This window comes from Akebia trifoliata, chromosome 6 (assembly GCF_017979445.1).
Source record: "Akebia trifoliata isolate Shusen 1 chromosome 6, ASM1797944v1, whole genome shotgun sequence".
Lineage (NCBI taxonomy): Eukaryota > Viridiplantae > Streptophyta > Magnoliopsida > Ranunculales > Lardizabalaceae > Akebia > Akebia trifoliata.
The window spans coordinates 28,328,306-28,343,741 of NC_141380.1; the positions used below are offsets into that span (position 1 = coordinate 28,328,306).

The 15,436-nt window shown below is 34.9% G+C and overlaps 2 protein-coding genes across 4 annotated transcripts; one reads left to right on the forward strand and one right to left on the reverse strand.

Moving 5' to 3' along the window:
* Positions 1-25: 25 nt before the first annotated feature.
* On the reverse strand, positions 26-6,101 carry LOC147400629 (uncharacterized). Its single transcript, XM_086446396.1, has 5 exons — positions 5,843-6,101; positions 5,055-5,187; positions 2,963-3,207; positions 2,291-2,462; positions 26-234 (listed from the first exon to the last, which is right to left on the reverse strand). Exons 1-5 carry the CDS (start codon positions 5,962-5,964, stop codon positions 67-69), a joined length of 840 nt encoding a protein of 279 aa, XP_086302522.1. The 5' UTR covers positions 5,965-6,101; the 3' UTR covers positions 26-66.
* Positions 6,102-9,866: 3,765 nt separating this feature from the next.
* Positions 9,867-15,278, forward strand: LOC147400630 (FAD-dependent oxidoreductase family protein). 3 transcript variants are annotated; one of them, XM_086446393.1, is made up of 5 exons: positions 9,868-10,265; positions 11,545-11,826; positions 12,614-13,050; positions 13,970-14,129; positions 14,990-15,276. In XM_086446393.1, exons 1-5 carry the CDS (start codon positions 9,933-9,935, stop codon positions 15,101-15,103), a joined length of 1,326 nt encoding a protein of 441 aa, XP_086302519.1. In that variant the 5' UTR covers positions 9,868-9,932; the 3' UTR covers positions 15,104-15,276. The 3 variants fall into 3 exon arrangements, with proteins under 3 accessions (XP_086302520.1, XP_086302519.1, XP_086302521.1); XM_086446394.1 differs by lacking the exons at positions 13,970-14,129; positions 14,990-15,276 and adding an exon at positions 13,759-13,963 and having other exon boundaries at positions 9,867-10,265; XM_086446395.1 differs by lacking the exon at positions 11,545-11,826 and having other exon boundaries at positions 14,990-15,278.
* Positions 15,279-15,436: the final 158 nt, after the last annotated feature.

Genomic DNA, 15,436 nt, shown 5'->3' on the forward strand with positions numbered 1-15,436 from the left:
TTAGCTCATCAAAAGATTGTGCAGAAATAAGAATTGACACTATAATATTGATGAGTTTCAGTTATATCATGCATTCTGAAGGAAAACTGGAAGGATTTGATCTACTGTACACAACACAAAGCTTGTTTGAAGCTGAAGACTTGAAGGATACTCTAATTGCTCCAACTCTGTCAGGCATAGTGTTCTCTTATAATTCTCAACAGCGCTCCTAGGATGACCCATTGCAATGGAGGCCTGTGATTTGACAAATTATGTGAGAAACTGATGCAATAGAAACCGTGGTGGGATTATTGAAACTTATCAAATAGTAAACTTTCCAAAAATAGTAGAAATTCTAATTTGACTAAAACTCGATGGGTAACAATCATTGATGTGAGCAGCTGAAATATAGCAAAATACAGCAAAGCAGTGGAAAGTGGCATAAAAAGTGCCACCAGATGCTCCAGAAAGGATTTTGAGAGCCAACCAAAAGCTTATTTATTATAAACTAATTCTCATAGTTCTCCTTTGTCAATTGAGGAGATTGGAGCTAGAACACACTTGAGGAGGCCGTGAAGAACGGTTTTTTATGCCTTTTATACCAATTTGATGAGCCCAAGTACAATACTAGACTTTTCTTTTGGATTAGGAACTAAAATCTGTCCCTCCACAATGATGAATTGTGAACACCTCAAAATTGAATTATTTTTCACATCTCTACATCAACAAATCATGCATCATATAAATAATCTAAAAACTTCTCTATGGCTTCGACTCAGCAACGAAAAGCCACACGAATTTGACTTTTAAACTTACGAACTCAACACATATTACACCCTCCCAAATTGCCTATGTAACTACTTAATTCTAGAGGATTGTAGGAATTTCTACAAGACTTCCAAATACCCATAAAGACAGATTAAATACCTTGCAAATAGGTTTAATTTCCAACAATTTCCTATTTTTCGAGCAAAAGCTACCTGACCCGTTTTTTTAGAATCTCAGTTAATAAGGTCATTTAGTAAAACAGGTCATTCTCAAAGTTCAAGAGAAGATAAGGTTGACATGACCGGCTGTAACTGTTGAGAGTGTATATTTTCCTCCACTCTTGGGTGTGTCATACTCCAGTTAAGCCTTGTGACCTCTTATGTTCATAATTCTCCCCCTATCCAACAAATCGGTCTTTTGGAGTAGTTGGATGGTTAACATGATATCAAAGCGCTAGGTTTGTATAGGTCACAGGTTCGATTCTTTCCACTCTTATGGGTGAGGGTTAGTGTTGAGTGTATATTTTCCTCTACTCTCGGGTGTGTCATACCAAAGCTAAGCCCCATGACCCTCTTATATTCATGGCTCAGTAGTTGGTTGGTTAACAGTAACCAATTATCACGATTCGTCTTTTATTTGTTGTGAAGCAAATAGAGGGTCCATGACCAAATATTCAAGCTCCCCATGTCTGCATCTGCTGAGTGTGTTGTTTGAATTAACTAATCTCAACTTAGTAGGAAGAAGTAGAGTATTTTTAGCAGTGCTTGGTAACTATACGATCAAATAGATACTTCCTATATCATCAGTCAGTAGCATAAATGATGTAAATCAATAGATTGGGCTGGTTTGGAGGCAATAGCAATCCAAGGGGGAGACACCACCGATGATTAGGGCTTAAATGGATCAGGTTCGGGCTGGATCTGAGTATAACCATATCCAGATCCGATTTTTTTAACTGGATCCTATTAGCTGAAACCATATCAGAACCATTTTTCTTTCACTAAATCCAGATCCGACCCGACCGAATTACTTGTTTTGGGTCGGATAACTTCAGGTCATTAAACATTTTTTTTGTTGCTACACTATTTTATTTTACTATTATAATTATTTTATTTTATAAGAATTCATGTAATATTAAAGTAGCAGAAAAATATATTTTGAAAAACATAAAAATAATTTTTCAAAGAAATATATAATTCGGATCTTGGCGGATCTAGGGATGGATCCATATCCGACACAATCAAGGGACATCAACCCATATCTGACCCATTTTTTATCCAGATCTACTCCAAGGGTCCAAAACCACTAAATGTGGATTAAGATCACTCGGATTTCGGATAAAATCTGACCCATTTTATTCCCTACCGATGAGTGGGTTTTATACACAATATGAATCACAAGGGGGTAACGAATATGGATCAGTGCAATAGTATGAACTATGAAATGTACCTACTCTTACAAAAAATCAAGAAAGTGACAAAAGAAGATCAAAAAAGAAAAAAACTTGCTTATCAAAAAAGGAAAAAATTTAACACAGACTTACCCAATGATTCTTTCCTAGCTCAAGAAGGCAAAATCTCCATTCTCTTGATTCCTCCCCACCAATATGGACAGATATGTTAGTCCAGTGAGTATGATGAAACTCCAATCCACCCAAATTATAACCTAATCCAGCCCCTATGGCCTTGATAAATGCCTCCTTAAGACACCAATATCTACAAAACAAATCTACACATTTTCACTGTGAGATCATGAAAGCATTAAAATATAAGAAAAATACTAATTTTAACAAAGTGATGACATACTACAACCAACGTGGAATGAAAGGACCAAAATATGTGTCATTTTAAATTGGTCCATAGGAATTCTACAGAAAATAACTGAAAACAAGGGAGCAGAAGATTAATTAAGATCTGTCCTAGATAGAGAGTAGAACTGTATGGGAGAAATGAAGTGGTGAACTAGGGCTACAACTGTTGGGCTCCAATAAATGTTTTAGGCCATATATGGGTTCTTAAAACTCATAGTTATCCAGTGAAGCTTAGCCATAGAAAATATTTTTAAAAGAACTAGAACTGTGAATTTTCACAAAGATGTCAACTCATTGGTGAAAGGAGTTAATGGGCATTAATTACAAATTAAAATTGAGTGATGAAAAGAAATTGAATCACCATGTCGATCCTAAAAAATAACAAGGAAAAAAGCATTCTCATACCTGTAAAACTCCCCCAAGATTTCTTCAGAAGAACCAGCATTGATGATCTTGTCCCATTCAAAACTTGTGAAGCATGATGAGAAGTTATTGACAAATTCCAGGACCGTTTCTTGCTTAGGGATGTCATGAGAAACGATATCTAATCCCACAAGATACAGAGGCTCAGATGCTATTCCCACATAGTCTCCATGATGTGACACATTGAAATTGAAATTGGGGAGTTCCAAGTTAGCTATTTCAGTTTCCTGAAAAATAAAAAAGTTTATGTGCAAATTACAATATATGAAATTTAAAAATAAAAATCTAAGTAGGAAAAAATGTTTCATGAGAGTGCAATGAGAAGATCATAATCGAAGGGACCCTAATCTAACCATTATCCCAAAGATTTGGAGTCGGCTAAATGAATCTTGTTCTCCATTCGATTTTGCCCCAAGACATTCTTTGGTTATTGAAGGCGTGTCCATTCCATTTTCACTATTTCAATCAACTTTCTTTGGGGCCTTCTTCTCGCTCTTTTAGAACCTTCAACTTGTATAGTCCTAATAGGAGCTGTTATCAACCTTCGTTGAGCGTGCCCAAACCATCTCAATTGACTTTCTATTAGTATATCGCCTATTGGAGCTACTTCTTAATTTTTTTTGGATGTGTTCATTCCTAATTTTATCTTTCCCAATCTTACCACTCATCCACATCTCTATTAGCATGACCCTTCTTGACCGCCCAACATCAGCTCCATAAAGCATAGCTGGTCTTGTTGTTATCTTATAGAATTCTCCTTTTATTTTGATTGGTATGCATCAAACACACCTCCACTTTAACCATCTAGCTCGGATTCTATGGATAATATCTTCTTCAATATCTCCAAACTTATGTATAATAGACCCAAGATAACAAAAATGGTGGTTTCAAAGTATTTCTAGACAATCAATTTATAGAGGTCATCCTTCTTCATAGATTTGTTAGTACTCAATCAACATACTTGGTCTTGGTTCTACTTATTTTGAAGTTTGTATTCTCCAACACGTCTTTCCATAATTCCAGTTTTGTGTGGACTTCCTTTCCAACATCATAAACTAATATCTTATTGTGTGGACTACCTCAAGTTCAAGATGGATCAGGCACAACTCCAACTAGTCATGATCTTATCTGAACAAACCAGCACAACAGAATATAGGAAATAGTGCAAGGATCTGCTAAAAATCTTGGAATTAAAGCTAGATGGAAATTATTTCCCATTCAATCAAAATAGGTTCCTTTTAACAGCTGCCAAACTCTATAAACCTAAGATAGAGCTGGAGAAACTAATAGTAATAGTAATGAGAGAAGCCAGAGTAGAAGTGGTTCGACACCAAATTTTGGATCCCACAAATGCTCCCACCTTTACATCTAAACTTAATATAATCAGGGTCACTTTGGTTAAAACCAAAGAAAATTGTAATTCTATATCCCTAAAATCTCATTGGTTAATTTTCAAAATTACAAAAACAAAAAAAGTCATTTTTACTATGTAATGTTCAAAATCACCCTTCAATTAATATTTTAAATTTTAAATGAACCCTTTAAATATATGTGTGTTTGCACATATCACTTTCTAATAATAGTAATAGTAGTAGTAATAATAATAATAATTTGTAGGGAAGCAGATGAAGGCACGTTTGAAATGGAGTCAGTGGCATAACAACTCACGGACTTTACCAAACTTACTTAGTTGACACCTCCAAATCTAAATCCAAAAATGATGAATCAAATAATATATTTTGACACTAACAGTGTCCCAAGACTTCTAATCAAATTTCAATCCTAAAACAATGGAATCTAGAGGGAAAAAAAAGTCGTGAGATAGCTATCCAACGAGTATGTCCCATGAATTTATGCTTTATAGTGGATTCAATTTGTTGTCCAACACATATGCACTCACTACAAGTCAAACAATACATTGATCTTCACCATTTGAATCCTTTAGTCATATAAAATGAATTGTACACGCATGCACCAATACCAGTTCAGCTATTCCAAGTCAAAACAACTAAAAACAGAATGTTTTAAGAACTTGAATCAATAAAAACAAGTGCTTCAACCACATATATCATACCACGTAAGGCTTGCCTTCAACTGTGCGCTTTATGATTATGTCGTGAAGTGGGATTCCCAGCACTTCATGTACCAAAGCATATTGAAGTAACCGGCTAACAAGAGCCCGTTTTCTATCCTCCAGTTTTACGAACCTAAAAATGTTTTGAATTTAGTATAAGGTTATTCCAGCCTTACATAACCAAGTAAAAATTCTCCAAATCGAATGTAAATTATTCTATAGACATGGGTTAGCAACGTAACCGTTATAGAATTTGAAAAAAATAAATAAAAACCAACGGTTGGAACCGTTGCTTTGAAGATTTAAACATTAGAATGTCCAACATTAAGCCATTTTAAGTTAAAAATGAGAAGTTCCCCCTTGTACTTTTTGATCCAAATGATGCTTAGGCACCCTTCTTTGTATTGGTTTAGACTTAAACATTGATTGAACCATTAGGGTTCAATGACCCTTCATTTGAAACACTTCAATTACATATAAACGAGTCTTATTTCACACACAATTAAATTGGGTAAAAAAAAACATTTAGTCAAAGTGATCCGTACAATCCCCAAACCAATGTTTCCATTAACACGTTACTTATTACATATTGGTTTAAAATTAACGATATTTCTCGAGCCTCGAATCGATCTTCTGGTTTTAACAAATCTCACATTCTAATAGCTTCCAAATTTCTCCAACAGAAACTTCAGAAAAAAAAAAAAAAAACCTTAATTTGACATTAAGCAACAATTGATCCATCTGGATCGAAAAATAAACTTGATCGATGATCGATCGAGAAGGCTAACCTGGTGATGGTGATGGAGGAGTCCTCGTGGAGAGGAAGAAGAGAGAGGATGAAGGAGAACTCTTCATGAGAGGGATTCCACTGAGATATGTCCACTAACCATCTTCGAACACCCTTCTCCATCACTGCTCTGCTCCTCCAGATTAATTTTTCCTTCCTCAAACCCTAGAAATTAAAAATTAAAATAAAAAATTGATCGAAAAGCTGAGAGTGAGGTTTCCGCTACCTTGACCATGTGGACCGTTATAACGGTTATGACGACCGTTGTGGAAGTGGGCACTTTATACCATACCGTTACCAATAAAAAAAGGAAAATGTTTGCATTATGATCCGGATGCGATCCGATCCAATCTGATCAATTGATCTCTGAATCGAATCTGATTCGTTTAGGTTTTTACTGTGAGATTTAAATATATATTTTTAAATCTTTTCCACATAGATTTTCTCGGGATACACAACTGCATATATTTATAGGGTGTGCAATTGTGTATCCCAAGGAAAAAGATATGTGGTTCTAGCCCATGCCACGTCAGGGAGCATATGCCCAAGGGGGTGTCAGAAAATCATGACTCTAAACTTAAATCTATAATTTTTGAGAATCAAGAAATCACATATATCTCAAGAACTGAATCATGCTTCTAATTGGATCAAGTTGGATGCACCTACCTTGTGCCATTGAAAACGATTGATGATTTGTTGGAGGTGTGCCTTTCGTTGATCACGTGCTAGAATCCCCAAATGTGTAGATCAATTGATCAACGTGTCTTTAGTTCTAGGCTCACCTTTCGTTCCTTCTCTATGATTGGTACGACTTTAGAGTTTTAGTGATTGATCAAGATCACCACATACAAAAACCTAATCTTTTGGTCAATTGACTCTCTTAACCTTTATAGGGAAGCCATCCCACTTAAATAGATGGGAATAGAAAACCTAAAATTCTTATTTTAGCATTTTATCTATCAAGGTTTCCCTCTAAAATTCAATGAGATGTTTCTACATTCTAATTAACTTTGGGATAGACTTTAATTATTGATGTTTCTCTAATAATTGAATCATTTTTTAAATCGTGTAGGTCAATTGGGCCACATTTAAATCGTGGTCTTACATTCACTCGATCCGGTCTGACCCAAGCATCACCAGATTTTATTTTTTTAGAAATTGAGATTTGAGGAGGAGGTCAAAGTTGATGGGTTTTGGGCAGTTTAGGCTAGGTCGAGAGAGAATTGATTTTTGGGTTAACTGGAAATGTGTTTGCCCTTGCAAAGTTTCTTTCTGTACGTAGATGTATGGGAACTAGGATCGACAAAGAGAGAGTTGATGACCTTCCATTTCATAACCAAGTGCTATAACGGGTGGGATTGGGCAGCATCCTTTAGAGAAGTACAATTAGATAAAATGCCCGTCAACAAATCTCATGCTATAGACCTTGTGTTCGATATAGATCGGTGGTGGCGATCAAATGGGTAAGAATGTGAGACAATGCAGTGTAGAAATGTGGGCCAAGACTATATTATAGCGTGAAGCTATAATATGTCCCATGTCTAGCATGGTCATCCAATGCTAGATTGAGACATTCTCATCAAAATAAGTAAGGACATATCAGAGCAGTCACTAGAACTATATAACTTCACATACTGTGCTCGAAAGACTGAGAGTTCTTCAATAAGATCTCTTCGCACCTGATGCCAACTCTTGCCTTCTTTCATCCCAAGGACACTGACAACCAATATGAATCCGCAATTACTATTACTTAGGACGTCCTTCACCTTCAAAATATATTTCATTAATTGAGGAGACAAGCATGATAAATATTTATCACCACGTAAAGAATGAGTGCAACAAACAGATTACTTGGTTCTTCTGAGGAAGGTAGCTCTACTCTTGTTTATATACCAACTATTTGATAAAATCTCCAAGAGAAGTTTTTTCTTAATGTTAAACGAAAGCTTTTTGTCTTTGTAATTGTCAATTTGTATCTGCCCAGAAGTCCGGAACTTATAATCATTAGTTTTTTTTTATCGTTTTCGCATTTTGGGTGCCATAAAATTTTGGATTCTCAGTCTCTCATATTATCAATCTTAGGTCTATTGTTTTTATGGTCAAACGTGTACAAGGAGTTTATGGGTCTAATTTAGAGCCTCCCTTTATGGTTAATCTTTGGTTTTTGTTAGAAGTTGCTTGTCGCTATACGTTTTTAAGGTCTTTCTTTTTAGTTATTTTGATTTTAATTGTTTTATTTATTTATGTTTTTAGTTTCTGGTTTAAAAATATTTAAGAAAATCTACATAGTTGGGAGTTGTTTAATTTTCCTCGCAATCAAATCTATTCACTTCACTTCTAAGAATCTTTTGGGTATGCTATTTTATTTAGCCTTTATTCTTGATTTATATGAAAGTTGTATCATACAAGTAAGTTAATAGAAGATGGTCCGACCAAATTGAACCCCGGTTGGACCAATTGAGCTAAAAAATTGAATTGAATATTCAGTCAACCTATGGTTATTTGTTGGATGGTAGACCCTTGTGTATAATGCGATAACTTAGTTTTCATATTGATTCTGTTTTGGAGATTTTGTTTGCAGAGCATGCTTTGAGTCACAAAGTATTATCAGACATGGTTGAAAAATATTGTAAGAGCAATTAAATTTTTAGGATTTTGGACTATTGATTTGGATATTCTCTTTAGCCATATATTGTGAGGAAGCTTAGTTTAATTTTATTGAAAGTAGTCGTGTTTTATTGGTCTAGTCATGCAACAATACATATTGTTTATATTTACTTGACATTGGCACCCAAGCATACACAAGGTATAACAAATAATACAATACTTGCATGCATATGCCTTTATTTTTGTTGCTTCATTTTTTGGGTTTTGTTTATATGTTGGAAATGACAAAAATCGACCACCTCTTCAAACTCTTTGAAACTAAAGCTTGGAATTAGTCATACTACTAAAGTTGTACAAGGTGAAAAGAATGTGTTTTTTATACCAAACTTTGAGACTGATATAGGTCAAAAGAAATGTATCCAAACCACTGCTTACACTACCATATGCATCCTTGGAGTGGATCTTCAAGTGATTAACACCCCTTGGTATGGATAAAAAGAAACTTATGTTCTTTTTTATCTTATTCCCCTTTGATAAGATAGTATTAGTAAACTTTTGGTATATTTTGTTGCATTCCGATGAGTTCGAGGTTCAAGCCTCCATCCAGAGATGGGTTTGTATAGGATTTCTCTTTGGGAAGGAAGAAAACCTTTGCAAAGATGAATTTGTTTAAGATTTAGTTTCAAAATATTCTAGTTCAAGTCTCTAAACAGAGATGGGTTTGTGTAGAGTTTCTCTTTGATTTTGTTGTTGAACCCACAATGAAATATTTGTCTTATTTAAGTCAATTTCTTGGTTTGATTGTCTTTGATAACAATGAAAATTTTGTCACATTGAATTCAATTTCTTAGTTGGATTGTCTTTGATTTTGGATTTATTATTTTCATTGAAATTTCAAAAAAAAAATTAAATTATTCCAAAGTTTTTTTTTCTTTTAATACAAATAGTCATCAAGAAGATTTGTGAATCAGAGTTGTATGTAAATAGAGAAAAGTTTCAATATGAGTGATCTTCATGTTATTTTCTTTGCAATAAGAAAGTTTTGCAAGATTTATTACAATAAAATTTGTTGAAGGATATTGTAAGAAATCCTTTATAACTACAACATTTTTTTTTTAAAATAAAAAATGAGTATTTTTAATGAAATTACTATGATGATGATGCATTATGCGTCTGATTGCCTTTCATAATCTTTAGATTCAAGCTAATTCATTAAAAAAATATATAATTTTTTATTGTGAGAATTTTAAAAATTATTATTAAAATAGTGAATTATATCTTTATATTAATAAAATAAAATATGTCCACGTGGGCTTACCTAGTACTTGGAAAAGAAAATGATTGGTGTGTTGTAAAAACTAATTGATGTGGCAATAATATAATATCTTAAACAACGGCATCAAGGGCAGACTGGAAGTAGACTGAAGCGCAGAACAGAAGTGGTGATCTCTTCTTCTCTTGAGAGTTGAAAGTTGGAAGAAAAGATGCTGAGATGTGCGATTCGAAAAAGCTTGAATAATTCAAGAATTCTCAGTAGTTGCAGACAGAGATGGAAACCTAGTTTTTCTAAATCAAGCAACTTTAATAATACCAAATCCTTTTGGAATTGGGAAGATGATCGAAAAATCCCAAAAGAAACTGTGGATTGCGTTGTGATTGGGGCAGGTGTTGTTGGAATTGCAGTTGCAAGAGAACTTGCTTTAAAGGGTAGAGAGGTTCTGGTCATCGAATCTGCTCCAACCTTCGGCACTGGAACCAGTTCTCGCAACAGTGAAGTAATTCATGCTGGCATTTACTACCCTCCCAATTCTCTCAAGGTACCCCAAACCCTAACCCTAACCCTAACCCTAATCTTATTCTTATACGAGAATGGAAAAAAAAAAAAAAATAGAATATATATAGTTGCTATTGGCACCCCAACTTTTACTTATTATCAACCTTGGACTTATTTATTTTTATTTTTTTTGTTTCAATTTGTTAGATTTAGGATTTTGTATTGGCCTAATCCTAATTTTAAACAACTAAGTTGGTTGAATGTGTTACAATGACTTTGTAATGTTGAAGCAATAACTTGAACCAAACTTTTGTAATGTTTCAATGGTGTGTTTTAGTCCTTAATTAGGGTGTGATAAATAATTTAAGAAATTGGTGTGTGTAAAAAGTAACAGTTGGGGTGCCAATAGCAGCTCTAAAAAAATCCATTGTTAGTTTCTGGTTAGTGGCTAATTGTTCTTGTGAAAAAGATGAATCTTTGTCTCAAGGTTGTAAATCTCAATTTCTTTTGTTTTTAAAAACAACAACAAAAATAAATAGATAAATAAAATAAAATCTTGTTAGTTTGTCTGGATGTCTACATTTAGTATTATGTGGTATCATGTTGGACAAATGGGAAGCATCACAATTACTGTGAATTACTTCGATTGACCATATGAAGAGAAATTGTGGTGTGCAGTGTCATTTGCATTGTATTTTTTTATCAGTTAGGTTGAGAATTATTGATTGATTCAAGTAGTCTCTTGGTTATACCACCCGAGTGGTGGAGCAATGGTTCAACTTGGGTATGCTCTCCAAGGTCATGAGATCAAGTCTCCCCACCCACGACATTACCTGATATGTCTGTCTGTGGTGGCATGGTGTACCCACAGGAATTAGTCCTGCTCCAAAGTGGGTAGGGATACCTTGTTTGCATTTAAAAAAGAAAAGAATAAAAGAGTAGTCTCTTGTCTATAGTTGCAATCATGGTTTTAACTCTCATCTGAGAACCGAGATGACTTAGGCAAGTCATCATGGTATCGTTTTGCAACGAGATGGATTTACATGGCGTCTCAAACTTCTCACCATCTCGCGAGATAAACGAGATGACTCAGACGATATTTTGAAAACCTCTTCTGAGTTTTGAAACCATGGTTGCAATGGAGGAAATCCTAAAGGACTATAGGGTTTTGAGTTGGAATTGAAGTTCCAATCCCATTTAGATGTTTATTGTCTTGTATCAGATATTATGTTTCAATTATTTAAATTCATATGGAATGTTGTAGTATGTTCAGTACCCAATAATGTTTTAGGAGGATAATCTAACCTCAGTTCTTTTATTAGGCTATATTTTGTGTAAGAGGGAGGAAATTGCTGTACAACTATTGCTCCAATTATGGGGTTTCTCATAAACAGATTGGTAAACTCATAGTTGCTACGAGCTCATCTGAGATTCAAAAGTTGACTGCTATTCTGAATCGTGGGATAGAAAATGGGGTTGAAGGTTTGAGGATGATAGAGGCTTCTGAAGCTATGCACATTGAGCCAGAATTGCAATGTGTGAAAGCTTTGCTATCACCTGTTTCTGGGATAGTCGATTCCCATTCTCTCATGCTATCTTTAGTGGTATGTTGAAGGATCTTACTTATTGGATAACCAGTTTTTTCCAACAATTGAATAGTTTTTTATTTTCAGTCGTGATAGTCTTACGACCCCATGTGGAAAACTTGATCGACTACCTGACGTGACAAGTCCGAGAGCTGTAGATCTGTGCTCCTCGGGATACATGGTTGCACTTCCCCATAAAAAAAGTGTATCTCAATGAAATTGTGTATCCCAAGTAGCGCAAATCTACGGTTTTCGAACTTGTCACGTCAAGTAGTCGATTGAGTTTGCCAAGTGGGGTAGTCAGATTATCACGACTCTTATTTTTTCTAATATCTATAAGGCTCAAAATGTAGTGTATGTTTTTGAGTCAGAGTAGTCTGACTAACGTAGTAAGATTTTAAATCTTACTAAGGGCCGTGAGCTCACATTCTAGCATCCAAAAGCATGATCCTATGCCCCTATGATGTAGAGGACAACCCTTTGGGAACTTTGAAAAAAAAGTTATTTTTCACCGTTCAATTTTACATTTAAATTTGGGAGTTTAGTAGCCGTCCATTGTCAACACTTGGGTGAAGCTCAAAACAAATTTTTTTTTTTTGAATCTGAGTTTTTCCATGAAATCTATAAGGCTGTGGTGTTGGATTGCCAATGTCATAATCCATGTGGGCCCAATAACCCTAAGTAAACTTTCAAATCTTACTTAGTAGGGAAAGTGTTTTTCTATTATTTTTCCTTGTACTTTGTGGCCCATCTTTTGAGTTATAACTGCATGTTTACAGGGGTGTTCACATGAATGTGGATCCAGGGGGAAGCCGAGAATCATAGAACAACGTTCTCTTACAATACAACTGTAATTGGAGGCCATGTTGAAGCAAATCGTATTCACATCCATATTTCCAAAAGCAAGGATGTTGAGAAGTATACTGGGAGGTATCCATTACAGCCTGAGCTTATACTTGTTCCCAATCTTGTAGTCAACTCCACTGGTTTGAGTGCACCATCCCTTGCAAAACGATTCAATGGCCTAGACAATGGTATTATTCCTACTTATTATTACGCTCGTGGTTGTTACTTCACCCTATCAAATACTAGGATTCCCCCTTTCAAACACTTGATTTATCCTATCCCCGAGGATGGCGGCCTTGGAGTGCATGTTACGTTGGATTTAGATGGACATGTCAAGTTTGGCCCAGATGTTGAATGGATCAGTGATATTGATGACATATCGAGCTTCTTGAATAAGTATACTCTCATTTTACCTTGTCATTTTGTTTTATATGCAGAAAATGAAGCATGATGTTAGGACACTTGTTGCACATGCAAGATTCTCATGCCGCACTTAAGGTGTTTGCTTGGTCAAAAGTCCTACATGATTGAATGATCTCAAGTTCATAACCTTCATGTTCATTCCTTGTTTTGGTAAACAAACCAAAAAAGGACTGCTGGTGGGATGGTTGCATTTATCAAATTATGTTGGTTGTTGACCTAGGGAAAACTGAATGGCTATTATCACAGAAAAGACTTTAGGCATCAACTATTTTATAAAGAAAATAGACATTGGTTTTTGAAAAGATGACATCTAAAATGCAGTTTTCGCAGGTGGAGGGATTGTGCTAAAATGTGCGGGATTTTAGACATTAACTTTGGGAAAACCTTAGTTTAAAATCCCCCTTTACGTGCATGTTTTCTTTAGAAGAATAGACATCATTTAAAAACCACTGTCTAAAGTGTTTTTTGTACTAGTGGGCGAAGTAGGTTTCTTGTCTCCAACCACCCCAAATATTTGGATATTTGGATAAAATCTCTATTTGATGATGTGGAGCTAGTTCTTTGGCGGGACCATCAAATCGTGGGTCCTAATGACTTGCATGTATGAAAACTAATTGAGTCATAGGTGATTTTCATTCTTTTTGCAGATTTAAAATCTCTATTTAATACTTCTTTTTGCAGATTTTCATTCTTATATCATATTTGGTGAAGTATTATGGTTTTAAGAAGTATTAAGCATTACAAATGTATTACACTTGCCTAGCTCGAGCCTTGAAAACTAGCCACAATGGGTTTTATCTCATCTACTTAGCTTCTTTAAAATGTTTTATATATGTATATCAGTGATGAAATTGTGGCTCTTTGAGAAACTTAATTGTTGTTCTTATTCCAGGTTTGACTATTCTGTCTGTGCTGATCGTGTAGAGAAATTTTACCCAGAAATAAGAAAGTATTATCCTAATTTGAAGCATGGATCTCTAGAGCCAGGATATGCTGGGATCCGACCAAAGCTTTCTGGTCCTAGACAGTCCCCCGTTGATTTTGTTATTCAGGTACTCACTTTACTTGTCAATGGATCTGATCAGACCCGAAATCCGATCCATTCCTATCTGATAACTTCGGGTCTGGGTCGATGATTTAGATTCCGATAAGGACCCGAGCCAGTAAAATGCATAAATTATTTATTTAAATATATGAAGTTACTTTAGATTTTGTACATCAAATCAGGTTTGGTCCAATCTGATTGTTATTGGATCGGATTTGGATCTTAATATTGAGATCCGATAAAACCTGATCCATTGACAACCCTACTTGGAAGACACATATTAGTCTATGATTGTTAGGGTAAATCCGAAGACTTGAGTCTTATAAACCTCAAACAGTGATTAGATGGCATAGCTGTTAAAATGGCACATGTGCGGGGGATGGATATAACTAGTGGATCCCACGAAAAATGTTAAGGAAGTACTTTTTTCTTTAACGATAACTAGTAGAGGAGATGCTTGTGATCAAGAAATTTGACCAATTTCGGCCTAGGAGATGTATTAGATTGAGCATACCTCACAAAATGTGAAATACAAGCGTAAATAGTCTAAGCAGAAACCTTACTGCTTATTTTGAGGGTATGAGTGGTCATCACTGATTGTTTAAGCTTCAAAACCAAGGATTAAGGAATGAGTTTTGTTCTACAACTCATCCAACAATGAGACCTCATATGGTTCAATCCAAACCGAGCCAAATTCGTTTAAACTTTTCATGAAATTTGCAAGAACTTGACAAAGATGCTTTTGTAACAAAAACTATATGAAGCTTTTTCTTTTCTAATCAAAGATATAATTCATCATCTACATATTAAAATTGCCTCTCATTTTTTTTTCACTTGAACCCCATGTTTGACAACATGTTTATGCAGGGTGAGGATATTCATGGTGTACCTGGACTCGTGAACCTATTTGGAATAGAATCACCAGGTTTAACTTCAAGTTTGGCAATTGCGGAACATGTAGCTTCCAAGTTCTCCAAATGATGTGGGTTTTTTTTGCATTTTATACCTTGCATGCTTGCTTAAAGGAAACTTGTAAAATACTTTGTTTTGGGACAATTGTAACAAATGTAGTGATATCTTCACTTTATTTTATATTCATAAAATTATGGTGAGAGGGGAAGCAAAAGGAGTTTTCAGGGAATCTAAAGAAAACAAGTCAATAATTACTAGAAGAAATTTGATTGAGTGATGATATATAAAAGGTTATTAGAGAAAAGAACACATGGCTCAAATAGTTTGGGATAGAACATAAATGAGAAAAATACGTAACTGCTAAAACAAAATAAAGCAAAATAAGACTTAATATCATTTAAA